At 48.3% G+C, this 26,836-nt stretch overlaps 1 protein-coding gene across 3 annotated transcripts in view; it reads left to right on the forward strand.

The window, feature by feature from the left end:
- Positions 1-3,326: 3,326 nt before the first annotated feature.
- Positions 3,327-26,836, forward strand: part of MVB12B (multivesicular body subunit 12B) — a 183,384-nt gene continuing 159,874 nt past the window's right edge. Inside the window, exons 1-2 of one of the 3 annotated variants that reach the window (XM_032865875.1) lie at positions 3,327-3,471; positions 16,432-16,554. In XM_032865875.1, the coding sequence (XP_032721766.1) occupies positions 3,397-3,471; positions 16,432-16,554 (198 nt within the window). In that variant the 5' untranslated portion in view covers positions 3,327-3,396. Of the gene's footprint in view, positions 3,472-6,116; positions 6,141-10,826; positions 11,023-16,431; positions 16,555-26,836 lie in introns of those variants that run through there. The other 2 variants (XM_032865877.1, XM_032865876.1) reach the window with 2 other exon arrangements.

The following is a 26,836-nucleotide window of genomic DNA, read 5'->3' on the forward strand; positions in this document are numbered from 1 at the left end:
CACGGGGAGTCTGCTTCCTTGCCTCTCTGCCTACTTGTGATTTCTATCTGTCAAATAAATAAATAAAATTAAAAAAAAAAAAAAGAGTCAGACCCTCAACTGACTGTGCCACCCAGGTGCCCCTATGTTATATTTTAATATGTTAGATAACCAGTAGTATTACTGCTCTAACAGATATTAAAATATAAGTTACTATATTTATATGATATAAAATATATGAAGTATAAAATATAAGTTACAATGTAAGTTTTATGTTATATTTGATATTCATTATTATTAATATTCTTATAATAAATTTAATATAATACTATTATTCAATTTAAAATTTTTTCTTCATATTTTACATATTTATTTATCAAAATCAATTTTAAAATAATTCTGTTAAATTCCATTGCACCATATCCCCCAAATCATATTGGTTCTTTGATTTAGATTCCACTAAATATATAAATTGAGTTAGGGGAGATATGACATCTTTGCAATATGAGACTTCTTCCTTGGGGATTTATTATGTTTTTCCTTTGAGGACTTCTTTTATGTTTTTCAGTAAGGTTTTATAGTTTTCTTTCTATGGGCCTTGCCATTTCTTGTTAAGATTAAGCCCAGGTATTTTATAGTATTCATTGCTAATGTGAATGTAATTTTCTTTAAAAACATCATACTTTCTAAATAGAAATCATTGGTAGTTAGTGCTGTATTTAGGGGATCCTATAAGTAATACCTCTCTCCATCTTCTGAATTTGGAAGAAACTGAGGCGTAGATATAGAAAAGAGGCATAGGAGATAAAAGTCCTTGAAATTGACAGGAAAATGTAGCTTTTGATCTGTGGACAAGTTGACTTGCTATAACATCTCCCCCTGAACTGGAGAGATTTACCTCTGTAGTAGCTGGACAATATAGTATCTCTCTGCAGAAGAAAAAGGTCCACTTGCCACATGGCAGGAGACCACATAAAAATATTTGCTCTCTGCAATCAGCCAAAGCCAAAAACAAAACAGAAGTTTCTCTTTATGGAAAGGAAGTCTTTTCTCTTCACATTTAGAAAAGCCATGGATTTTGGTGTTTATCTCATTACTAGCCATTTTACCAAAATCTTGAAGATTTTTGGCTGATTCTCTTCATTTTTTTTTTTAGGTACACACTTAAGTCATGAAAAAGTAATGACAATTTGTCTCTTCCTTTCCAGTATTTGTTTATTTTTCTTATCTTATCACATTGGCATTAGTTTCTAGCAGCTATGACAGACATCCTTGTTTTGTTTCTGACTTAAATGAAAATACCTTCAGTGTTTCCCCATTAAATATGTTTGTTGATGGCTTCTGATAAACCTTATCATGTTATGAAGTTTAAAATTTCTTCCTAGTTTACTAAGAGATTTTTAAAAATTTTTAAGTAATTGGTGTTGAAGTTTATCAAATACTTTTAAAGCATCTGTCTTGTTGAAATACCCTGTGATTTATTTTTCTTTAACAATTTATAGACTCCCTGATGGTGAATTATTCTTTCACTTTTTGAATAAATCTTGTTTGTCATAGTGGATTTTGACTTGTTTTACATCAAGTTGGATTCAAATTGCTAAAATTTTGTTTAGTAGATTTACAACCATTATATACTTCTGTGGGTTGGTCTATAGTAGTGATTCACATATTAGAGATAATTGGTGAACTTTTAAAAGATTCTTCTGGCTCAGATGAGTTTGAGAAATGCCAGGTTATACAGTTTCTTTGCCCCTGGACTTCACAGAGACTTTAATATATAAATAGTTATTGTGATTCTCCAAAAGGTAGACTATACATGGCAGTACTTTCTCAAGTTGTTTGACTATAGACCCTCTTTTTCAAATAACTCATTTTAAATTATCTGGGCACCAGTGTTCTATACTGACCTGCAATTCTCCTTTTTGGTGTAATCTCTGTCAGATTTTGGCATTAGAGTTATGCTAAATTTGGAAAGCGAAACGGAACGTCTTTCTTTCTTTCTTTCTTTCTTTCTCTTTTTTTTTCTGTGTAACAGAAACTGTGTAACAGTTTAAATAACAGAGGGATTGTCTGTCCCCTAATGGTTTGAAAAAACTTGCCTGCAAAACCATCTGAAACTGGCATTTTGGAGCAAGACAGACACTTGGAATGCACACAGTTGCCTGGCTTCCCCACAGGACATTTTCCCCAACAGCCAGTTCTGCTTAGAAAAGCCTAGAATGTGTGACAATTAGACTTGATGTATTAGCAAATGGATGCCAATCACTCTTGCATGGTCCTCAGCTCGAAGGGCGCCAGCCTCTGACCACAATTCTTTCAAATAGCAGACCAGCCCCCTCTCTGGGAATGCCTTGCTGGGGCTGTGTAGGACATTTTTTTGGTTAAAGGTGAAGAGACAGGCTGCTCCTGTCTTTGGTACCAGCCATTCTAGCTGAGAGTCAAGCTCTGGACCCCAGCCCTCATCCAGCTTCATCTTATCCTCTGGCCCGTACCTTTTCCCAAGTACTGTAGGGCACCACTTCTGTAAACCCCTGGTCAGTCTGGATGCTTCCCTCCAGGGCAGTCCCATAACTCTGGTTCTGGGCCTCGGTGGGTAGATCATTTGCCCCGCGTAAAGCAGAGGCAGAGAATTGCTGGGAGATTGGGATCACTTTGAGGGGTCTGTTATTATTAGTGGGGACTGGGACCTGGCTAAGCTTGTGTTGGGTCCCTTGGGTCAGTGGGGCCTCCCGAACTGGAGTGAGCTGAGTTGAGGGAATGGCCTGATGTTCCCTCAAGACTAGGGAGGGTCAGGTGTCCCTGCAAGAGGCCAACGTGTGTGTGTGTGTGTGTGTGTGTGTGTGTGTGTGTGTGTGTGTGTTGAGGCCGGGGGCGTCCAGGGTTCTTAGGCTGTGCAGAAGGGCTGATTCAGTGCGGCCTAAGAGAGCCGAGTGGGCTGCGGGGCCCTGCAAGAGACCAACTTGGCGAAGGGGCATAACTAGTGCCCAGACTCTCAGAGGCCGGCAGTTCCCGGGGCTCGGAGGCCGGGCTGGGGGCCGCCCGCGGGCTCGGGGAGGCCGGGCCGGGGGGCTAGCGGGCTGAGCCTTGAGGGAGGCCGCGGAGGGGAGGCGGGGTGCCGGCCGGGGCGGCGGCGCGGGCTCCGGACGCGAGGGCTCCCGCTCCCTCCTCCCGCCGGAGCCAGCCTCGGGCGCCCGGCGCCTCCCCCGGAGCCAGCGCCAGAGCCGGGAGGCCCGGAGCGCGGCCCGCGGAGGGAACCGCCGCCGTCGTTGTTGCTGCCGCCGCCGCCGCCAGGCCGCGCCCCGCCCCTGCCGCCGCCGCCGCCGCCGCCGCCGCTCCCCGGTGAGGCTCGCGCTCGAGCTGCGGCGCCGGCCCCGCCGCCTGGGCCCCGGGCCCGGCCCCTCCCGCGCCGCCCGGGCGATGAGAAGCTGCTTCTGCGTGAGACGGAGCCGGGACCCGCCGCCGCCGCAGCCGCCGCCGCCCCAGCGGGGAACAGTTAAGTGAGGCCGGGCGGGCCGGGCGCCGCGGAGGCTCCGTTGAGCCGGCCCTGCTGCCGCGGCGCGGGCGGGCGGGCGGGCGCGGGCCCCGGGCCGAGGGGCGGGCGGGCGGGCGGAGCCGGGCCGCGCCGAGGCCTGCGGGCTCCGTGCCCGGCCCGCCGCGGGGACAGGCCCGGCGGCCTCTACCAGAGCCCGCGTGCGCCGCGGCTTCTCCAACACCGGCTTGGCCTTGCGGTGGGCAGGCGGGTGGGAGCTCAGGGCCCCGAACGCCAGCAGTGCACCCCCCCATCCCACCCCTGGCCGGAGAGGTGAGGGTCCCCGAGAGCCACCCCCTCCCAGGTAGGCGGTGGGGCGGCCCACCTGTGCCCAGGCCGCTGCGGCCACCTGCCAGACTGGGGAAAGTCGTTTCACTGGCCCAGCCTGGGGTCCAGCTCTCTGTGATCACGTGGGTGCAGACCAGCTTGCACCTGAGCCTTGAGCATCATCTGAGGTGCGGCCTCATCTGTGACCTGGGCTCAGTAGAGAGGACACCCAAATGCCAGGGCACCTGTCTAAAGGTGAGGTGCCGGGCGTGGACACTCAAGACCCAGAGCACCCATCCTGTGGTGTGGTGGGTGTGTTGGTGAGCACCCCATAAGGATTGCAGCCTAAGTGAGGCCCAGGGGCAGGGGCTGGGATAAGAGCTGTGGCTGAGCACCAGGGGACAGCAGATCCCCAGCGACAGGCCCAGGTGAAGAGAGCAGACCCGAGAGCATCTTTGTCCTCTTTGTTACCAACAGACAACTCTTCCAAAATTATCAGCCTTTCTCACTACTAAAGATGTGACTCTTCTGTCCCCTCCCAGCAGCCTCTTCAGCAGGGAACAGAGGAAGGCCCCAGGAAGGCAAAAGGCAAATGTCTGTTGCCCCTTCTCTGTCCCTGCCCCCACCCAAGAACCAGCGCCCACTCAGATTTCTGCCACAAAAGCCACAACAGGCCAGTGACTCTCTAAGGGCTTTTGTCTCTGGTGGTTCCTTCTCAGTGTAATCTCATTGTACCATTCTCGACAGCTGGCTGGATCCCATCTCATTTCAATGGGGGGGGGGCATGCAAAAAGTCTTACCAGCTGTACCAGAGAAGCCTTAGAAAAGTTAGGGGGTAAGCTCTGCAGAAATGCAGACAAACCAAGAAGCTCAGGGTACTCAAGTTTAGTTACAGGACACAGGGGACACCTTTCTTGCTCACTGGAAATTGTTGTGGCACTTTGAGATATTGGACTGTGCAGAGAATATTTAAATGGGGCCTTCAAGGGATGGGACCTCTGCTGGGATCTGGGCATCAAGACCCATGTGAAGCAGTTGATTGGTTCATCTGAGCCCAGAATCGTCTTTTCTGATCAACATTTTTCGTTCCTTCCTCCTAGCTTTTAGGCCACACTCCTGATTTATGCTGAAGACATTTCCCTGCCTGCCTCCATCCCACTGGCGGGCTTTCCGACTTCCAAAAACAGTGCACCATGGTTAAAAGCAAGGACTTTAGAATTAGACCTCAGCTGAATCTTTGGCTTTCCTACTTATGCTGTGTGTTCTTGTGTAAATGAATTGAAATTTTTTGAGCCTCAGTTTCCTCATTGGTAAAGTGAGGCTAATAGCTATCTTATAGGATTATGGTGAGCAGTGAATGAAATATTGCAAGAGAAGCATTTAGCTCTGCATCTGCCATAGGGCAAGTGGTCAGTAGAAGTTAGTGCTTATCATTAAGTGTTTGTTAACATTAATCAGAAGAGTAGCTTCGTTTTTACTTTTTCTTTTAGAGTGTGTTTCTGTCTTGGGTTATTATTTAGCTCTCCTGAGGATAACCAGGAGGGGATGATACAGTAAGAAGAACATAAGGCTCGGATCTAGGGGTTTGGATTTGAATCTCATTCTACTTCCTGCAATCCCAGTGACCCCAGGCAGGTCATGGAACCTCACGGAAACTTTCTTTCTTCCTTTCTTTCTTTTTTAAAAAATATTTTATTTATTCATTTGAGAGAGAGAGAGAACACAAGCAGGGGGAGAGGCAGAGGGAGAAGCAGACTCCCCACTGAGCTGGGAGCCCGAAACAGGGCTCGATCCCAGGACCTGGAGATCATGATCTGAGCCGAAGGCAGATGCTTACCCATCTGAGCCACCCAGGCGCCCCTTGGGGAACCTTTCTGCATCCCGACTTCCTTCTATGTAAAAGTGGCTTAAGAATAAAACCTAGACCATAAGGCTGCATGAGTTGTATGTGAGTGCATGTGGCTCCGCAGAGGGTGTGGGAGAGTCCGTACCAAATTTAGGTGGAAGCCAGAGGCAGACCTTGGTTATCTGGGTTAGACAGTTTGGAGTGGGGAGGGGTTAGAAGAAAAAGAAAACAAGAATGTCTTGCTTTTGTACACTTTACAAAACCACTCAACCCTGTGAACACATTGCTGGGTCCTCCCTCTCGGGACCTTGGAAGGGGTGAGGGGTGGAGAGTGACCAAAGGTTCCATGCTATTAGTTTCATGGCACATCTGCTTCTGGGGGAGTCTGAATCCAAAAGTCATGGGCTCCTCTGCCTTAGCAGGTCAGAAGTGCTCCCTGCTTCACACTCAAAGAGCGACGTCCTTTGCCACACAGGAAAGTCATGATGGAGTTGGAGCCAAGCATGGGAAATGTCAAAGGTGCTATTATGATGATGAAGATAACAAATGACTACATGGCTGGTGTGGTGGGCCGAGAACACTGTATTTAGTTGGTTGCGGTTGAATGAGCAGAGTTTCCTTTGCTGGTTGGGTTGTGGGAGGGGAGGCCTGGGGTCCTTGAATGGGCTGTCTCTGTCAAGCTGTTGTTGCTCTCTCTGAGCCCCTTCCTGGCCAGCGTTTTACTGGCCCCACTGGCTCTCCTTGGCCTTCTGCTTGCCGCTGCCCTTGAGAATTGTGGTTTCCCTGCGTCGTCCGCACTGTTTGTGGTGGGGTCGCCTGGGTTAGCGATCCTCCGCTCTGCTCTGTGGGAGGCAGGGCCCCTGCAGGCTGTACTTGACATTACCTCCCTTGTTGGGGACATCCTGTGGGCGCGTGTTTGGTTTACCTGACACACTTCTGGTGAGATGTGGAGCTTGTGCAGGCTGAAATGTGAGAGGCCCATGGGCCTGGAGCTGTGGGGTCACATACTCAAGCTTTGTAGCTGCTACTTCCCTGAGAATCAGAGGACCATCTTGCTGGGCTGTGGCTAGAATCAACAGATCTTTCTAGACACACACACACACACACACACACACAGAGCCATAGGGTGTGTGTATGTTTTAAACAGATACTGATCAGCAAAGCAAAATATTCAGAAGAATATTCCTTGACCCTTTAGAACCAGAGCAAAATACATGAATTCTTAGTGTGCTAAATAGCCCTGAGATATTTATGAAAATGCAGATTCCAGGACCTCCCACCCAGACCTTCAATCAGAATATCTGGGGGAAGGGGCCCCGGAGTCTCTGTGTTTAATAAGGATCTTGGATTGTACTTCTACTGACTGAAACTCGAAAACCACACTTGTAGATGCCGTTTTTAAATTGCAAAACGTACAGCACATAAAATGTACCACCCTAATCATTTTCAAGTGTACAAATCAGTGGCATTAAGGACATTCACATTGTCATGCAGCTAATCTCTGGAACTTTCCCATCTTGCAAAACACTATACTTATTAAACAGCTTCCATTTCCCCTCCCCCAGGCTCTGGCAGCTACCATGCTACTTTCTGTTTCTATGAATTTGACTGATCTAGGGGCATCACATATGTGGAATTATATAGTATCTGTCTTTCTATGACTGGCTTATTTCACTCCACGTAATGTCTTCAGGGTTCACTCACATTATAGTATGTGCCAGAATTTCCTTTTTAAGCCAAATAATATTCACTGCATGTATATACCCATTTTGCTTACCTGTATCTCTGGACAGTTGGGTTACTTCCACCTTTTGGCTCTTGTAAATAATGCCATTGTGAACACGGAGGTACAAATATCTTTTCAAGACCCCATTTTCAACTCTTTTGGGTACATACCCAGAAGTGGAATTGCCAGACCCTATAGTAATTCTATTTTTAATATTTTGAGAAATCCCTATACTGTTTTCCACAGTGGCTGCTTTTCCATTTCCAAAAACAGTGCACCAGAGTTCCAGTTTTCCAATCCTCACCAACACTAATTTTTTGACTTTTGATAGTGGCCATCCCAACGGGTACGAGATGACAGCTCATTGTGATTTTGGTTTGCATTTCCCTAGTGACCGCACATCTTTTCATATGCTTATTGGCCACTTGTATATCATCTTTGGAGAAGTGTCTACTCAAGTCCTTTGCCCATTTGTTTTTAAATCAAGTGTTTGTTTTTTGTTATTGTTGTTAAGTTGTAGGAGTTCTTCATAGATTTGGATTTTAACCCCTGAGCGGATATGTGATTTGGAAGTATTTTCTTCTATTTCATAGGAGGTCCATTTTGCTCTGTCAGTTGTTTCTTTTGATACAAGTTCTACAAGTTCTTTACACCATATCACCCTGTAGAGGAAAGATTATTATTATTCCAGTTTTAGGGGGATGAAAACTTGAACCCAGTCATACCGCTGTACACAGTGCAAGAGCTGGGATTCGGGCTCTGGTCCGTCTGACTCCAGAACCTCGCCCTGTCCGCTCCTCTGCTTCACTTCCCAGTCCCCCACCGAGCTAATGCCAAGGCCCATAGCTTTCTGCAGGAAGTGGCATGGGTTCGAGAAGCATTCAGTTACAGGAGAGGAAATACGAACGAAAGACTTGCGAATCTTCCTTCCTTCCTGAAGCTCTGTGTCGTTGCTTAGACCTTAGAAATAGCAGAGAAATGCAGACAGATTTTTAACTGTTTTCTTTGTTTGTTTGTTTAAGCATTTCATAAGCTCGTTTCAGAGCCCATCTGCTTGCCACAGTTCCCACAGTGGTCTGCATTCATTCACACCGCTGCTGATCTGGCCTCTCCTGCCTACAGTACCTTCCCTACTCAGCACCCTCTGTCTTTCCAGGAGGCCAGCCTGACCGCCTGCTCTTCCCTCCCATCTCCCTGACTCACCAGGCAGAAGGAAGTGTCCCCTCATGGGCAGCCCCTTTCTTTGGGATGTTTCCCAGCCTAGGAGCACCATAGGGGGTGCCCATGTCTTTTTCATTGTCTCACAGTAGCACTTGGCCTAGGCCTGCATTATCTGGTCTCAGCCCAGGCCCAGACCAGTTAAATCACAACCTGGGGGGTTGGAATGGGCAGCGGTGGTTTTTACCAACTCCTTAGGGGAGTCTTCTGTGCAGCTAGCTTGGAGACCCCCTGGCCTCTGCCAGGCTGTCTTGGACTAAGTCATAATCACTTCTGGAGCTGCTGGAGTGCTGCGGTCCTACCTCTCCTCCTCTGCAGCCTGCCTGTCCCTAGAATTGTGGTGTTTGCGCTGGGCTCATGGATGCCCAGCCTGGTGCTGTCATTGTAAGGGTTCCACAGGGCTGTTCTTGCTGTTGCCTTTGATACTTTGTGTGCCCTTCCTAATCCAGTGAAAGAGGGGCAGTTTTGAAAGGATGATGGGAACTTGCTCCTTCCTTCCTTCCATCTACCCCCCCCTGCCATAATCCATTTATTGAGCGCCCACTGTGGGCCAGGCACTGGATGGACATAACACCTTTGAACAACCACTGTTCTCCTGGGGCAAGGGCGCTTTAACCCTCTGAGAGGCAAGGCTGTGTGTTTCTGTGTGTGTATACACACGTGTATGCACATACGTGTGCTAAGACCACATCCTTGGTGACACGCAGGGCTTCTCCGCGACAGCAGCTGTGTGGCTAGGCAGTCGGGGAAGGTTTGGGGAGAATGTGACCTGGATTTTGAATGGTGGGGTGGGTGTCTTAGGGGAGGAACTGGGTGCTCTGGGCTGACCTGTTTGGGGAGGGAGAGACTAAAGGATTCATTCGGAGGCTAGTCCCCATGGATAATTACACTCAGGTTTTTGTTTCTGTTCATTCATTCATCAAACGTCTAACGAGCACCTGCTGTCTTATACTCCGAGTTCAGACTGTGGACCAGCTGTTTGGCCGTCACCGGGAACTTGTTAGAAATGCAGCTTCTCGGGCCCCATCCTACACTTACTGAATCAGTGTCTCTGGGAGTGGGTTCAAGAGTCTCTTTTAACACACTCTGTAGGTGCCTCACACTTGCTCGTGTTTGAGTCCCTGCTCCCCGATGTTGCATTGTCCATCGACGTCGCAAAGTCTCCCTCGCTGCTTCCACAAAGGCTCCCTGTAAATGTTTGTGGGTTTGTTGCTGTGTGCCAGGTCCTGCAAGGAACTGGAAATGTGGGAGATGCTTCAGGGGGAGGAGGACACGTTCAGCCAGGACACAGGCTGGCAGTAGCCAGCAGGACACTAGATGCACACCTCTGAGTCTCAGGAGAAAAGTCAGGGCAGTCGAGGGGTTTTGGAAGCCATCGGCATACAGGTAGGAAAATTAGATTCCAAAAATATATGAAAAGAAACCCTCAAGACCCCTATGAAAGTTGGAGAGGAGGGTGGTGGTGATGAGACGCCTGGCTGACCTGAGCCGGGTGTTCTGATGATTTCCCACCCAACAGCCCATTTGCGTGGTGTTGAGGCACCATATTGGCATTTTTACTCTGTAAACCAAGGTAAGGGTGTGACTTACCTTATGTCACTGAACATCAAGCGAGCATGTCTCCTGGGTCCTTTGGGGTCCATCTGTAGAGCACCTGCCTTCTGTGGGGTTCTCCTTCCTTCTCTCCCAGGGACAGTATGGCACCGAGACTTGATGGGAAGGGGCAGGGCTGACCCTCTTTGGCAGTGTTTGGGGGTAGGCAGGGGTGGGGAGCACAGTGTTCTGGAGATCGCCCCCCCCCCCCGCCCCCACCCCAGTCCCCAGCACTAGGTTCCCTGGCTGTGGAGAGTCTGGCCTATAAGGGGCAGGACTTTGGCTACCGCAGGGCCATAAAACTTGATCCTGGATTTATTTTTGGAGAATGAACTCTGGGATCTAGCCTTGTACCATATGAGCGGCTGCAACATGAACTCTAGGCCTGTATCACATGATTTGTGGAAAATCTGCTTGGTCTACAAATGGTTAATAGAAATCTCTCCATCGGTCAGATAGAATGGGTGCGTTTATACACCAGATTCTTTTATTAGAAGTAACAGGCCTTTACTGGAGAAAAGGAAGTGCTCGCCATTGTTAGTTCCCTAGCTGGAAAATTCTTTGTGATCTAGGAGAGCTTAGAAAAATATTTGCTTCAGTTTCCTAATATCTCAGCAGCCTTCCCAGCAGCCTCTGGTCTGTGGCCACCTGATCATACTCAACAGTGTTTGTCAGAGTCATTTGGCTTCTGACTGGGAGAGTGGTCCAGACCAAGTGCAGGAGGCCCCAGGATGCCGTTCTGAGGTTCCACAGCGGACGCCTCTCCGCCTGGGCACTGTCCTCCGTGAGTAGCTCCAGGAGCCGGCTGGCCACTCACTCGGGTGCTACATGGACTCAGGCCACAGCCTGCCATCTCCCGAGGAGGTAGGTCTCTGCACCTTACCTGCACACAGGCAGCCCGGTCTGTGTGTGGGTGTGGTGGTGCGTGTTGGTGAAGCCTGGCCATGGCCTCCCTCCAGTGGGAACGGGGCCGTGTCCTTCCATACCTGCTAAAGATTTGTAGGCAAAAAGGTGACAGTAATCATGGGGCCAAAGGGGGCATGGGTTCTTGCAGACCACCACTGCCCCTGGAAGACAGGCAAAGAGCTGCCCCACGATGGGCACAGCAGCCGCTCTCATGGCGGGGACAGCCCGTTCTCAGTCTCCACCCCCTGCTATTGGTCAGGTTTCCACGGCAAGTGAAATATTTATCCACTGCTTTTCCCCCAGCCCCACAAGTTGGTGGATGTGGGCAGACAGTTTATGCCTTTTGTGCCCTTGACTTTGGATTTCAAACAAACTGATTGCAAGTTCATCCTTCTGTAGGGACTTAATTAATCCACTGGTTTTGTCATTTCAATTACAGTAGCCCAATTTAACCTACCCCTCCCCATACTTTGAAATTACTCTTCTCAAAAGTTGTGTGCGAGTCACGACTTCAGCCCTTGGTGGGCAGCCCTGGCGCTGCTTCTGAGCCAGCCTTCCTCACCACAGTGGGGAGGCCGAGTCCGGTTCCTGCTGCGCCTCCTTTGATGGCACGCCCCCTGCCCCCCTGCAGTTGTTGCCCCCCGATCCACCCTGCTGCTGGAAGGGCCTCGGTGGAGAGAGGTCTGAGCTCTGTTAGTTGGGTTTTGATTTCAGTACAGGAGTTGATAAAACGAGATAAACCCCAGGCTCACAGGGCCGGGGAAATTAAACAGAGATGATATCAAAGTTCCCCTGAGTTTTCAACTGTGATACAGTAGCTTAGTTTTCTCCCAGACTGGGGCCAGGAGGCACGCCTTTGATTCTGAAACAATATTCAGCATCAGTTAAGCCCAGCACTGCTGACTTTTAGGGATTAAGCACACTGTTGTAGTAATTCTTTGATCAGCTACAAGGGAGCAGTGTGCTGTCTGTATGAGAGGCTTTATAGTTAAAGTTCATTTCTCTGTGAACCTGGGATGACAGCATTGCCAAGGTGCTGCAGGGCTGGGCGCTGGGGCCTTCCCCAGGCCCTGTTTACAGCATTGCAGGCAGAAGCAGGAGGCCGTTTTTCTCCTCCCCGGCCTTGTTGCGTAGTACTCATCGAGCATGACATGGAAAAAATCCTCCTGGCCTGGAAACATACCTCACCCTAACTGAATCTTTGTTGCCCCAGTATGTACATGCAACACACACACACACCCCACAGCACATTCATACATACTTTCCTGCCTGGTGGAGAAATCCTCTTGGGGCAGACATAGGAATAGCAACCCCCAGCCTCGGAAATGATATAGTGGAGCCTGGCCATGCACCCAGGGTAGATATTGGGATGGCAACTGGGGCCAGATAACCTACAAGGTTAAATGAGGAGGACCAGCTCAAGATCGTTGTTACCACCACACTCTCCCTGTGCCCACGAGCAGACGTGCCTCCCAGGTGCCATCACCACCTTGATTCCTCACCTGGCATTTCCTGAGAACTGACTTAATTTCAGGATGGTTCAATTTTATAGTTCTGAGAAATCTCAGTCCCCATTGTCTTGTCATCTAAAATCCTGGCTTTTGGCTCTTCCTGTGGAGACTCTTGCAGACTCCCTTGCAGCCACAGCTGGGATGGTAGAAGTTTCCTTAAATTGGCCCCCCCTTCTCCTGGCGGGCCTCGCGACTTCCAGTTGGTAATGGAGCCCCTGTGTGCTGTCGATTGTGCGTATACAGTGCTATACATCAACCTATTCCCTCCTGTGCGGCGCTCGGATCTCCCTCATTAGGCCTAAATTTACCTCCGTCCTACACAAACATGGCCTTAGCTCATTTTTATTGTTGTAAATTATTTATGAGGGAAATGTTGAATCTTGAAACTGAGGTGTGAGGAAAATTAATCCCATGTTACTTTTATCTTTCTGTACTTTTCTCCCCCTTGCTTCACTGATTGGGCTATAGCTAGAGAAAGAAGAGCTCTGGCATTTTTAAATATAATTAGTGTTGAAACTGCTTTCTCAGTTGGGTATCAGATGGGATGTTGGTCTCTAGGCACAGAGTCATGGAAAGCAGATCAGACCTGGGAAGGAGGACTAAAGGTCCGGTGGCCAGTTGCGCCGCAGCTGACAACTCTGGGCCTCAGTTTTTTTCCCCTCCAAAATCGGGGTAATAAGACCCAGCTACCTTCCAGGTTTGGTGTGATCATCAGTCAAGAAGGGTGACTGAGAAAACTTTTTGAGAATTGCAAAGCACTGTGCAAACGCAGCCCAGGTGTGTTAGTGTGTCTATGTGCAGTTAGGATTTTGAGATAGAGGTGGGTCTCTCCCTCTCTCTGCCTCGGAGCTGCTAAGGATGCAGCCAGGGCTTGCTGCAAGTAGGCCTTGGTGTTTTATGTTTTAGACCAGCATTGCCTCTTGCCAGACAGGTTAATGTTGGTCTTAAACAGCCCGCTCCCCCAGCCCCCCTCCCCAGCAGATCTGCTCTGCAGGCTTGCATTAATGGCCTCTTCTCCCCTCTCAGAGGCCTGGCCTGTGACCCTGGGCGGCTGAGTACTCGGCGGTGCCATCCCTTCTGGCTCGAGGCTCCACGCAGCCCGGGAAACGTGGAGTGCTAGTTAATAAATGGCCTTTTGTTAGGAAGGTCAATTGAAGTGACGGTAGAGACGCTGTTAAAAGTAATTTGCAGTCAGAAAATATGTAATTCAGGGCAAGCTGCTTTGAGTGATTGCCTCTGCCATGGATATCTTGGGCGTTTCTCATTAAAAGCTTCCTTTGCTGGTGGTGGGGCTTCCTCCACCGCCGAGCCGGCCCCGGCCCCGCGCCGCGAGGAGTCATTTGTCTGTATTTCACAAAGGCTGCCTTGATCCCCAGGGTACAGCAGCTGGGGGGAAAGGGAAGAAGGAGGCGTGCATCCGAGATGCTCTGTGCTCATGCTCCGCTGTCGCATCCTCCCGACTGCAGGCTGGGCTGGACCGTGCACGAATCGGCACAGGCCGCCGGCTCCTTTGTCTGCCTCAGCTGGAGGCAGCCCGCAGCCATCTTGGAACCTGCGGCTGGGCTGCCTCCCCGGTGCATTGTGGGGGCGGCGGGATTCCTGGGAGCGAGGGCCTCCACTGCCCTTGACCAGCGGCTTCGGGAGGGGAGAGCCGCTGTCACCCACGCCTCACGAGGACGTCGTGGTCTGGGGACTGGAATCTGTCAGCAAATAAAATCGTTCTTATTTATTTCCATGCTTGCCTTCTCTCTCTTTCTCTCACATAGTAGAGGCGGTACTATCTTAATAATAATAATAATAATAATAATAATAGGGTGGTGGGGTTATGGACATTGGGGAGGGTATGTGCTATGGTGAGTGCTGTGAAGTGTGTAAACCTGGCGATTCACAGACCTGTACCCCTGGGGCTAATAATATGTTATATGTTAATAAAAAAATTAAAAAATTTTAAAAAATAATAAAAAAAACCCTCGGATGTTCTTTGTTAAAGTCACAGCATGATATTTTAGCACTGGCAGAATTTGTACATTCTGTTAATGAGTTGTTAATTGCAAAGCGTTTTGGTAACCAATAGCAGCAGGTACCCATTTTTCAAATCGCAGCAGTCTTATTTTCATGCTACCAATACTATGGGATTTTCCAAGTGACGATACTTTTTGATTAGTGTTTGCTTTGGACTGGGCCGATGGAGATATTTAATGCTAAACCTTCTTTATTGGGGGGCATGCATGCCTATTCATTGAATAAATACTTACTTCCTGCCTACTTTGTGCAGGAATCACCAATCCTGGTGCTTTATATAAACCTGCCTGGTAAATGAAATTTGAAAAAACAAAATGATGCCATGGTGTGGCATGGTATCCCACCCCCTGCCCTGGGCTTCCAGAAGCTCATTTTCAGTAGGATTAAGTAAACCATAACTTAGTTTGGCTTTTGTCATGAACAGAAGTTGAGAGTGTGGCTGCTGCCAGGGGCTTCCTGGGCTTGATTGGAAACTTGGCTCAATTTCATTGACGAGTCTGTTTCCGGAGTCTTTTGTGGGCTTCAGGGGACACTGATTACAAGGGTGACTTGCATATAGCATTCTGATTGTTCCCATTTAGAAGGCTGCAGTCATTTTTAAGAGCCTCTGCCTTTTCTGATTCTAGGCTGAGAACTAAGAACATTTCTTCTCCCTGCCTAGTTAGGCAGGGTGTTTGGTTTGTTTTAGAAGCAGTAACCAGCTTCGAGAGATCTGGTAGAAACTACAGCCGGTGGAATTTAATTGCTGCAGAAGGAGGTGGAATTTAACTTGCTCTTTTTCGCTGCTTGTCCTTTTAAAAGTACTAAAAGTCATTTACATAAGGTGTTACCTCTTTTATTTGCTTTCTGGTGCACTGCCACTCCAGCTGCCCAGACCCAGTGTTGTCTATATTCTCCTTGTCTCCTCTGGTCACATCAAGAGGCAGTCAGCAGCAGAATAATAATTCCATTTCCCCTCCCTTTCTCCCAAAGTGCCCAGCAAGAATTATGGTCATTGTTAGTGTTTAGCTTTGAGTAAGTACCCACATGACCTGTGGGATTAAACGCAACAAAGGCAACTGCCAGTCCTCCCAGAAATGGCATCTACCACATTTCTGGCCACTTGCGCTGAACCTGTGTGCCCCAAACCTGCCAGTCTCATCTGCTTTTTGTTGAGTGCCTACTCTGTCCAGGGACTCCTCCAGGCCCTTCGTTTATGTGACTCCCTTAGATCTCACGGCAGCTCTGTGACTGTCAGTATCATGACCTCTTGCTTGCTCAAAGTCACCAGCCAGTAAGCCATGGAGCCTGGACTTGAATGCCATTCCTTTGCCTCCATTCCCAGAACACTTTCTTCCACGTGTTTGCAAAGCTCTGCCTACTGAACAGTCCATGCTTGGTTGTGCAAGAGGGTATGGATTTGGAAGTCTGCACCTCCACACGAGATATTGTAAGGGAGAGAAATGGACAGTTGTGTTAGTTCAGCTGTGTCTGCTTTCTCCCCAGAAGCTACGGGTATCTATTCATAAGTCAGGCAGCTTGCTGAGAGAGTTAAGAATGGTTTGCTTTGGGGTTTGAGTCCAAGTTACCTCTCTGAGCAGGGACAGGCCCCCATTAACTACGTTAGCCCAGTGTTCAGAGCCAACATGACAGAGCAGGGGTCAGAGACGACTTGAGCTCTTGATCTGAGGAAAGGGTCAGGAAAGCTCAGGGCTCCTTTAGCCAGTTCAGGTACATGGACCTAAGCTCAGGATATTTGCCCCAAGATTGTGGTTCTATGTGTTTGAGACTTTGTATCGTTCACTTTGAATGGTCAGTTTGAATTTTGTGCTGTCTTTCTTCTTTTCGGAACCAGGACCAATCCACCATGCCTGAAGTCAAAGACCTTTCAGAAGCTTTGCCAGAGACGTCGATGGATCCCATCACAGGAGTGGGGGTGGTGGCTTCTCGGAACCGAGCCCCAACAGGCTATGATGTAGTAAGTCCAGATCCACTGATTCAACCAATGTTTATCCCCTGTGCTCAGGAACCCCCCCAAGCCTTGTGTGTAAATGTGCTCCTTCCCTCTGGGAACTTGAACAGGGAGGGAAAGCCTCACCAGTGGGAAGGTGTGGGGAGTGTCCTGGGTTGGGAGTCAGAGGACCGGGTCCACCTGGGCTATTACTTGGCCTTGACCTCTGTGATGGCCGTTTTCACCTTCTGTAAATCTAAACGGCTCTGTTGATTTCTAAAATCACTTCTAGTTGTGAGATTTCATGAACAGGATCCAAAAGTCTGAAAGATCCTTGGCAAAGGTTTTCCTGCGTGTGTAAGTGGTGTGTCGCCATACATTTCTGTAGCTCTTTACAGTTTGCAGAGCAGTTTCCTACCTGTGAACTCATTTGGCTCTCACGGTTCCCTGGAAGGGTAGGAGGACAAGTAGCTTTATCTCCACTTTACTGATTAAGAGAATCCAAGTTCTGATAGGCGGAGTGACGGAGGCCCATTCCTTGGGAGTGGTGAATCAGGACCGGCCCCCTTCTAGGTCCGCCACTCTGACTGATCACACCTGCACAGGTTAGCAGAGCACTGGCTTTGCTCTCCAGCAGACGTCTGTGGTCCTGTTCCGTAGCACTGATGGCTGGAATTGTTATTTTGTTGTTTCAATAGATAAATTGGGATTTGGGTCAAAGGTGCAGCGTAACATTAGGAGGGTTGTGTTAGCAGTGACTGTGGTCCCATGTCCTGAGATTCTAAGCTGGTCTTATTTTCACTGTCCTCATTTTGTTTGAGACAGCGTTTTATTCTTGTTTGTTGAAAATGTGCATCAAGAATGTGTAAGAATTAAAAGAATACGAGGCTCATTAGCTAGCACTGAAAACCTGCCACCATGACTAGATTAGCATCTGATGTCCCAGGGGTGGGAGGGATCCAGCGCCTGGTCCCGAAGAAGCCCTAAGGCCTGGTTCCTCAACGTTGACACTCGTGACATTTTGGGCCAGATAATCAGATAATCCTGTGTTGGGGGCTGTCCTGTGCCACACACGTAGAACGCTTGGCAGCATCCCTGGCCTCTACCTACTAGACCCTAGCAGCATTAACTTCCCCTCCCCCAACCGTGACAACCCAAAATGTGGGCAGACGTTGCCAGATGTCCCAAGGCGGAGGGGACAGAGGGGCAAAAGCAAGCCCCATTGAGAACTCTTTGGTACCCATTGGCTCAGCCTGCGCCGGGTCCTGTGCAGGGAAGGAGAAGCCTGTTAAAATGCTCCACATCACTTTCCCAACTGTTTGAAAGCTTATAAACATTTTAAAAGTGAAAGGACAAGGGAATCTTTTTTGACAAAGATTTGAGTCTTACCTGCTGTCTGACTTCAAAGCACCGTTTGAATGTATAACTTGCCATAAAATAGAATCATTAGATATGGCTTTGTGCCATAAAACTCTTGGGGAAGCTAATAAAAATGTTCCTGATTTGAGAAGCCAAAGTGTCTTTTGATGAATTAGATATGAAGCAGCCAGTCATGAATCAGGGCAGGGGCCCAGCGTCCGCGATCTCCGGGAGGACTGGTTTAGGGGTTGCTCTCCAGGGAGGGTTCGTGCGGGGGGCTCACGCCCAGGGCACGGGTCTCCACGTCTTGCTGTTCTCCTTTGTTGATCCATGTCTTTAACATCCTGCTTGTACCTTTGAGGTCGTCCTGAAAGCTTGGCTAGTGGGTGGCAGATGGCCTTTGATAGTCTGGTTTTCTGAAAGTCTTGGTAAGTCTGACAGGAGCAGAATCTATCCCTATCATTTTCTCCTAACATCTAGCTCAGGGCAGAAGAGCGCAGTGTCAAATGAGTAAAATTAATAAGCACATTTCATGATTATGCTGTACCACGCATTATAGTGAAAGGTGACAGGGCAAGAGGCTCCCGAGGGTCAGCCCGGCAATTACCCAGCCCCCTCACGCAGAGATGGAGAGTGTCCGAGCTCGCTCTGAAAGCCCTTTCAGGGAGAGGGGTGGGAGACGTCTCTTCATACTGACCGCTGGGTTGTTCTTAGGTAGGATCTGGTTCCCTAGAGGTCTGACCCTGAGTTCAAGGGGAATGGGCAGGGGGCGGGGGGAAGAGAGTCACTTCCTATTCCTTTTATCGAGAGTTTCGTAGAATGTCAACCTCCAAACCGAAACGTAAGGCATTTTATGGTGGCAGGCTTCCGAGACGCTTAGACCCGACTGCAGGGCCCGAGGGAGCCTGCCCGGGATTGTGGTGAGACCCCCCTCCGCCTGTCACATCTGCGGCAGGATTAATCCCTCCTGTGCTCAGAGTGTGGTCCGTACTGTGACCACGCAGCCCCGAGAGCTTGGCACAGATGGACTGCTGACCCTGGGTGGCACGGCCTCATGCTTTGTGGCTTCTTTGAAGCCAAAGATGCCACGTGTGTGTTTATAAAAATTTAATTTTGTAACTTTTCTCTCCAGGTCAGGGGAAGCTTCGTAGGGTAAGGGGCTGGGCATTATTTGCTAAACTTCTCAATCTATTGTCCGTATTTCTGCAGTCCTCTGTGAAATAGCCTGCCCTTTCTGTTCCACTGTCACACTCTCAGATCTCGAGTGACTGGTGATGATCCTTCTTGTCATCAGAAGGCAGGTGGGTCACGTGTGTCCTTGTGACATCACCGCACCTGCGCGCTGACTCTGCATTGTGGGCGCCTGGCAGTTGCCAAAGGTAGTACCTGCTGCTTTGTCATATGCGGACGGTCAGTTTTCAGCGAATCATAAGGCCCTGGAAGCACTTCATGCTAGAACTCTTTGGGGCAGAATTAATCTTTGATTTCATCAGGCCGGCCATTACTGACGGCCAGTGTGGGTGTATTTTTATGTATTTTTGGTGAAATACATCTTAACACATCCTAACTTTTATAGCCTTTTGCTTTCTAAACAAGTGCTTACAACTCAGAGACTAAAGCCTCCACACCGTATTCTTGACGCAACTCTCTCTGTAACAGAAATAGCCTCCTTTGATAATATGCTTTTTGGTCATATACTTTCATATGACAATATGCTGTTTGGGCAAAAACTAACAAAACAAAAAGTCAACAACACAAAGAATAATCGAATGTTTTAGAGCATTTTAACTTAAATTGTTTATTTATCCAACCTGTTTTGTGAGTAAATACTATGTGCCAGCCAGGAACTGGGGACATAGTGGTGAGTGAAAACATCCAGTGTCCAGCCTCATGAGGCTTACAGTTCAGAGGGAAAGGAAGAGAATTAAATGATCACACAAATAAATGTAAAATAAAATTGTGGTACGTGCTTGGAAGGGAAGTCCTAACAGACATTGTTTCTGTCAGATCCCGCTTTCCAGACCTGTCCACCTTTCTTGCTAAATTCCAGGTTACGACAACATAGACTCGCTCCTACTTAGTTCTAGAATTCCCTCCCTTTCTTCCCTGCACCTGCCAAGTGTCTGTCCTCCAGCATTTTCTGAGCCTCTCCCAGGGCACCGGCTTAAGCGTGTTCAGGGTTCTTCGACTCTGGCTCTCTCCCTGGCCACCTCACTGTGCCATTTCTTTGGTGACATCTGTGAGGCTCTCCTTGGCTCTGAGTACAGCTCCCTGCTAACCCTGCAGTGGCTGCTCCCACCTTTCTGGCCTGAGTGGGGATGGATACTGCTTTCCCTTCTACTCCCTTCTTCTGGGACCTGCCATGGTATCCCACAGAGTCACTTTCCAGGAGACTTTTCTGGAGCTCTGAGGATGAGGGGAATGAGAAAGTAAAACTCAGCAACTATGAGAATGTGCTACTGAGGCCCATTGTCTTTTGACCCCCCTACTTACCCAGACTGTGCCTTCATTCTACCTACTCCAGAAAGATGTCTAGAGTTGAATCCCAGTCTCGGAGATATTTCCTTTTTCCTCTCTCCAATCTCAGACTTCCTCCATTCTCTTCCAGAGAAACCTTACCCTAGACACTGGAGTCTTTATGGCACAGTCACCCCAAAGTGACAAATGATCCATTAGCTCAGTGACTACTTTCAGATGTCCAAGTGGGGGTATTCTCAAGCTTTTGTGCGTCTCAGTCTGCTGGAGGACCCCAGATGCTGAATTCCTGCTGCAGTTGGTCTGGGGTGGGACCTGAGAATTTCGTTCTAAGCAGTTCCCAGGTGGTGTTGGTGCTGCTGGTCCAGGGGCTACACTTTGAGAACCACTGGTCTAAATCAAGTCATTCTTAAATAATCTCTAGGTCTACCTCAGGGAGGGCTGTGCTAGCTTTTTCTGTTGTTTTCGGCCTCCCCTGATTTAAATTTCCAGAAGTCTCTGGGGATGTGTGTGTATGTCTATGGGCTTAAAAAAAAAAATTATATATATATAAATATAAATGGAATGGTACTATTCATACTCTCCTAGCTTTTAAAATATATTGTGAGCATAGGGAACTCTATATTAATCCATACAGATCTATCTCATCCTTTTAATAACAAATATTGTATTATCTGGCTGTGCCAAAATTTGGCTAATAGTCCCACTTGAAGGACACTTAGTTTGTTTCCAGTTTTTGTTTTTAATACGATAAACAAGGTCCTTGCACATGTATCCTGGCATGTCCTACTAGGTCCAAAGAATAATTCTATAGGTTGGAATTACTGGGTCAGGGTATTTACATTTTAATTTGATAAACATTACTGATTACCTTCAAGAAAGGTGACATTCTGTCAGTTTCTATTATCACTAAAGTGAAAGTGAGTGAAAGGAATGGGGTGGGGAGCAGCAGATGAATTGACAAGAGTCTCCCCCTCCCCCAGGCTTTGTGCCCAACTTCCTGTCATCCTGGGACTTCTCCCAGTAAGGGACACTTCCGGGAGGGAGGGCCCAATGATAGCATGCACACTTGTTGTGGTGCTGGCCAACAAAAGGTCTGTCATCCCTGAGAAGCAGAGACCGTGTAGGACAAATATCCAGACTCCTTCATTTGGTACACATGGTTTCCGTCTATCTTCCTGTCTCACTTCCTTCTACTAGCTTCTCTGGCCTCACTGAACTTCTCACTTTCTCATGTTCAGAATAAGCAGAAACTTTGTACCGTTGTGCCTCTGAGTCTACTTTTTCCAGAATTCCAGAATTCCTGGACCTCCCTCCCCACTTTTGGAGTAAAATTTCAACTCTCCTTCCAAACCCCATTTGGGTAGCTCCTTAGTGAAATTGGTCCTGACATCACTCATTCATGTCTTTATTCATGCATTGGTTTCACGAATATTAGTCAAGCAGCTGCTATTGTGTGAGGCCCTGGGAATCGGAGGTCTGGGGAGGTTGGGTTCCACCAGGTGGAAGGTCGGAGGCGAGGTCAGAGGTGAGGCTGGGAGGGCGGATGAGGCCAGATCCCAGCACAAAGGTATTGCCTGTTATTCTGAGGGCGATGGGGGTGGTCAGACGACTTCAAGAAGAAGAGATTCTTAGATGTGTGTTTCCAGAAGTTCACTTGGTATGTGCAATGAGGGGAATAATTGGAAGATATGGGTACTGGGGTGGGGGGTGTGTGGTGAGACCTGGATTTGGAGGCTCCATGCTAGCACCGTGTGTGAGAGTAGTGGCCTGACCAGTCACCACGGAGACAGGACGTACGTGGATCTGAAGGACATGGGCATCCAAATACATACTCTTTCACAGGAAGAGACGGATTGAGTGTTGGGAGGTGGGCGCAGAGGTGGGGAAAGGAAGAGCCCTGATGATACGGAGCATCTTCCTGGGCAGCCAGTGGGCGCTGATGCCCTTTAGCTGAAAGGGGAGCATGGACAGCCAGGTGGGTTGTGGGTAGAGAAGGGCAATTGGCTCAGTTTGAGGCACACTGAGGTGTTTGTGTGATGTCCAGGCGGCGATGCTGAGGGCCCCCAGGGCTGAAGGTAGGGAGAGACCACAGTGTAACTGAGGTGTTCCTGGGAGGTGGTCCCTGGAGTGTCACTGAGTACTGGGTGTGAAGGGAGCCCTAAAGAGGGGACCGGGGCTGACTGTCCAGAGAAGTAGGTGAAAATTAGTAAGAAACAGAAGGAAAATGAGTCTTTCTAGGAGAAAGGGTGGTTGTTAACGTTCACAGTTGCTTAAAGGTTAAGTAAAATGAAGCAGAAAGGTTTCTGTTGAGTTAATACCAAGGAGGTGGTTACAGACTCGGCAGTGGCCTCAGAAGCAAGACAGGAGTGGGCCAGGAGAGCCCACCTGAAGCGGGAGAGATGCTCAAAGGAAGGGAGGGAGAAGGAGGCGGCAGCTGGAGGGTGACGTGGGGTCAGAAGTCTTTCTTCCTCTGTGTAAAGACAGGAGAGTGTGGAGCACGCGTAGCTGCTCCAGAGTGACGGAGGGCTATGCGGGGAAGGCAGGCCCATGAAGGGCCGAGGACTTGGCATCTAGATCCTCCCAGAGAAGAGCCAGGAAGTGAGGCTTGCGTGGTTTCTGCTCGCTGCTGGCGCAGGGGAGCCGGCCTTGGTCACGGGCTGTGACCAGCGAGCAGGCCTCATGGTAGACACTGGCCAGTCATGCCTTCAAGTCTACACTTCCTTGTCCCCTTTCTCTCGACTCTGCTGCTTTTCTCTGAGACTAATTAGACAACAAAACCTTTCTTAAAAACTCTATATATGCCCTAAATGTATTCGGGATTTTCTAAATAATTAGAAGTTTCAGATGCTTAAACTGTCAAACATGAGGGACACTGGGGGAACTCGGGGAAACTAGCTCCCCTCCGGGCCAGTGGGCTGTGTCCACGGGGCCCACAGAGGGGTGAGTTTAAAGTCCTAAGCCTGCAAATGAGGCCCTCCTTAGCAAACTGGTGAAAGAAAACAGTAATCTGCTAAATGCTGAAACAGCTTCCAGCAAGCCGATGTTTCTGTATAGCGCTCAAGAAATTCTTGAAAAGTCAAACGCAAAGCCCATGAAGATGGTAAAAGTATCTTATTAAAAACATATGGCAGGCCTCAAGTGGCAAACGTGGGACGGAATCATATGTCCAGTCTGGTCCCAGCTGTCACGTGGCCACCCGGACAGCTCTAGGGTCCTCGTGGCCAGAGGACAGCCAGAGCCCATGGCCTCCCGGAGCTCTGGCTCCATGGAGCAAAAGCAGAAGCAAGGGGCAGTGGCGTCCCCCGGCTGCCTCCGGTCCCCGCCTCGCCGCTCCACTGTCCGGAGCGGAAACCACCACAGTCAGAGACCCACCCCATGCTGGTTTATTTTCAGAACCAGAGCTTGTTTTGAGAAAAAGCACCAGGTGTTCCTCCCTTTTGTTTTGTTAGAAAATACATTAAACTGTGAATTACTGAAAACACAGACAGCGGTCTTGTGACCAGCTTTTGGGCCGTTGTTTCCTGTGGCCTGGATTAGCAGACTTGGGGTCACGCTGGCCTGTCCCTGCACGTTTGCCTGTGCCCCGCAGAGCCCCAGCCTCTGCCCCAAGGGGTGTGTGAGAGGCAGGCCTGGCCTGCTGTTAGGGTACATCTCTCAGGGAGAACGGCCTCCATCGCTCCTTCCAGGCTTCGGTCTCCCCAACTCTGCCCTTTGGTTCTGACCCAAAGACTTCCTTCTCAGTAATGACTTGCTCGCTAGTTGGTTCGTCTTGAAGGTGGGGAGGATTTGAGAAACAGTGCAATGTTCTAGAGCTTCCTCCTGTTTGCCAGACTTCCTCTTCACCGCTTTGAAAGGCTTCTGACAAGCCTCAGTGAGCTGGGTTAGTGGAAAAGATGAGGGAGGGACTGCTGTAATTTTTCTTTTCTTTTTTTCAGTTCAACTTTTTATTTGGAGATGACTGTAGATGCACATGCAGTTGTAAGAAGTAATATGGAAAGATCTCACGTGTATTCATGTTCTCCCGATAGTAACATCTTGCAAATTCTAGGAAAACGTCAACAATCAGGATATTGACACTGATATAGTCAAGATACAGAACATTTTGCTTTTAAAACATACCTGGGATTTTATTTTTATTAAGGTCTGTTGAGACCTGCAGATAAGGAGACAAGTGCCATCGAAAAGGGAGTTTTTTACTCCCAGCTCCAGGAGGAGGGGACACACTGCCACACCATACAGGGAGATGGGGAGACACCAGCACTGGGCACGACACAGAGGGAATAAGGGGAAGCATGAGCTGGAGACTTTCTTGTGGTTTCTGTGGGAGAGACCAGGCAGATCAGGTCAGCAGACCTAGGACAGTCTAGTTGGAATAAATCCAGCAGGGGCTGGGCTGTCAGGGATCGTTTCTAGTCCGACAACCTGGCCCTTGGGGACTGTAGGATGTGGGGGGGGGGGGGACCGTGGAAGGAGCCTGATAAAAGGAGGTAGACGGGGATGGATACAGACTCAGGACTGGTTGGTTTGTGTATAAACATGTGCTCACAGGCAGCCTGTCTGCTCTCTCTAGGAGTTAACTGACCTCCTCCTTCACTGCGGACGAGCACTACTTTGTTCTCCATTTCTGTAACTGTCTCATTTCGGGAATGCTATATACAGGAACCATACAGCATGTCACCTTTTGGGATTGGCTTTTTGCTGTTCTTTTTTCAAAAACTCCCTTGAGATTCATCTGTTGCTCTCTTTATTGCTGAATAGTATTAATTGGTATGGCCACGTGATACCAATTAGCTTAACTTTTTGCCTATTGAAGGACACCCTGGTTGTTCCCAGTTTGGAGCTATTCTGAATAAAGCTGCTATAAATACTTGTGTACATGTTTTTGTGTGACCGTGTTTTCATCCCTCTGAGATGAATGTCCGGGAGTGAGGCTGTTGGTCCCACGGTAGCTGCACGTTTTGTTTTTTAAGAAAACGCCAAATTGGGGGCGCCTGGGTGGCTCAGTGGGTTAAGCCACTGCCTTTGGCTCAGGTCATGATCTCAGGGTCCTGGGATGGAGCCCTGCATCGGGCTCTCTGCTCGGCGGGGAGCCTGCTTCCTCCTCTCTCTCTGCCTGCCTCTCTGCCTACTTGTGATCTCTCTCTCTCTCTCTCTCTGTGTCAAATTAATTAATTAATTAATTTTAAAAAAAGAAGATGCCAAATCCTTTTCCTCTGTGGCTGTAACATTTTACATTTCCATCGGTAATGCAGAAATGATCCAGTTTCTCTACATTCTTTCCAGCATTTATTATTGTCACTAGTTTTAGGGTTTTTTTTTAAGCCATTCTGATAGTTATGTAGTGACAAGTTGTTCGGTTTTTAATTCGTATTACTCTAGTGGCTAATGAACACCCTTTCCCGCACGTATTTGCCATCTCTGTGTCTTCACTGAAATGTCGCTTCAACTCTTACTCAGTTCCTAAAGATTATTTATTTATTTGACAGAGAGAGAGATCACAAGTAGGCAAAGAGGCAGGCAGAGGGAGAGGGAGAAGCAGGCTTCCCGCCGAGCAGAGAGCCCAATGCGGGGCTCGATCCCAGGACCCTGAGATCATGACCTGAGCCGAAGACAGAGGCTTAACCCACTGAGCCACCCAGGCACCCCTCTTACTCAGTTTCTAATTGGATTGTTTGGTTTTTTACTGTCTTAAGTGTCCTTATATACTGTAGGTGTGCATCTTTTATTAGTTATGTGGTTTGGAAATACTTTATTCTGGTCTGTACTTGTCCTTTTATATGAGCAAAAGTTTTAAATTTTGACAAATTTAAATTTTGACAAAACTTACCAGTTTTTCCATTTTTTGGTGTCAGGTCTAAGAACTCTTAGCCCTAAATCCTGAAGATTTTCTCCTATTTTTTTTTCTACAAGATTTTTAAGTTTACATTCAACATTTAAGTCTGTGATAGATACATTTTGACTTTTGCACAAGTATGGACTCTGAGCTCTCTCTCTCTTTTCTGCTATGAATAAATAACTGCTCCAGTACCATTTGTTGGAAAGGCAACCTTTCCTTTTTGAATTGCTTTTGAACCTTTAGAAAAAAATCAGTTGGGCATATCTGTGTGGCTCTCTTAGGTTCCATTCTGTGTGTTTAGCCTTCTGCCAGTACTACACAATACTGATTACTGCCGCTCTGTAGTAAGTCTCGCAATTGACTAGAATGATTCCATCCACTTTATTCTTTTTAAAAATTGTTTCAGCTATTCAAGTTCTTTGTCTTTCCATAGAAATCTTAGAATAATCTTGTCCAGATCTCTAAAAAATATCATGATGGATTTTGGATGGGAACTAACATTTCAAAGGGTTTCTGACCCAACTCCACTGTGGGGGGGGTGGTTCCTTACACCGACAACCAGCAATTCTCAGACAGCAGCTCTAGGGTTCCTAGAGTTCACCAATTCTGGCACTGTCTACCTGGAGACAGCATCAG

This window comes from Lontra canadensis, unplaced genomic scaffold (assembly GCF_010015895.1).
Source record: "Lontra canadensis isolate GAN:19392208 unplaced genomic scaffold, GSC_riverotter_1.0 scaffold30, whole genome shotgun sequence".
Lineage (NCBI taxonomy): Eukaryota > Metazoa > Chordata > Mammalia > Carnivora > Mustelidae > Lontra > Lontra canadensis.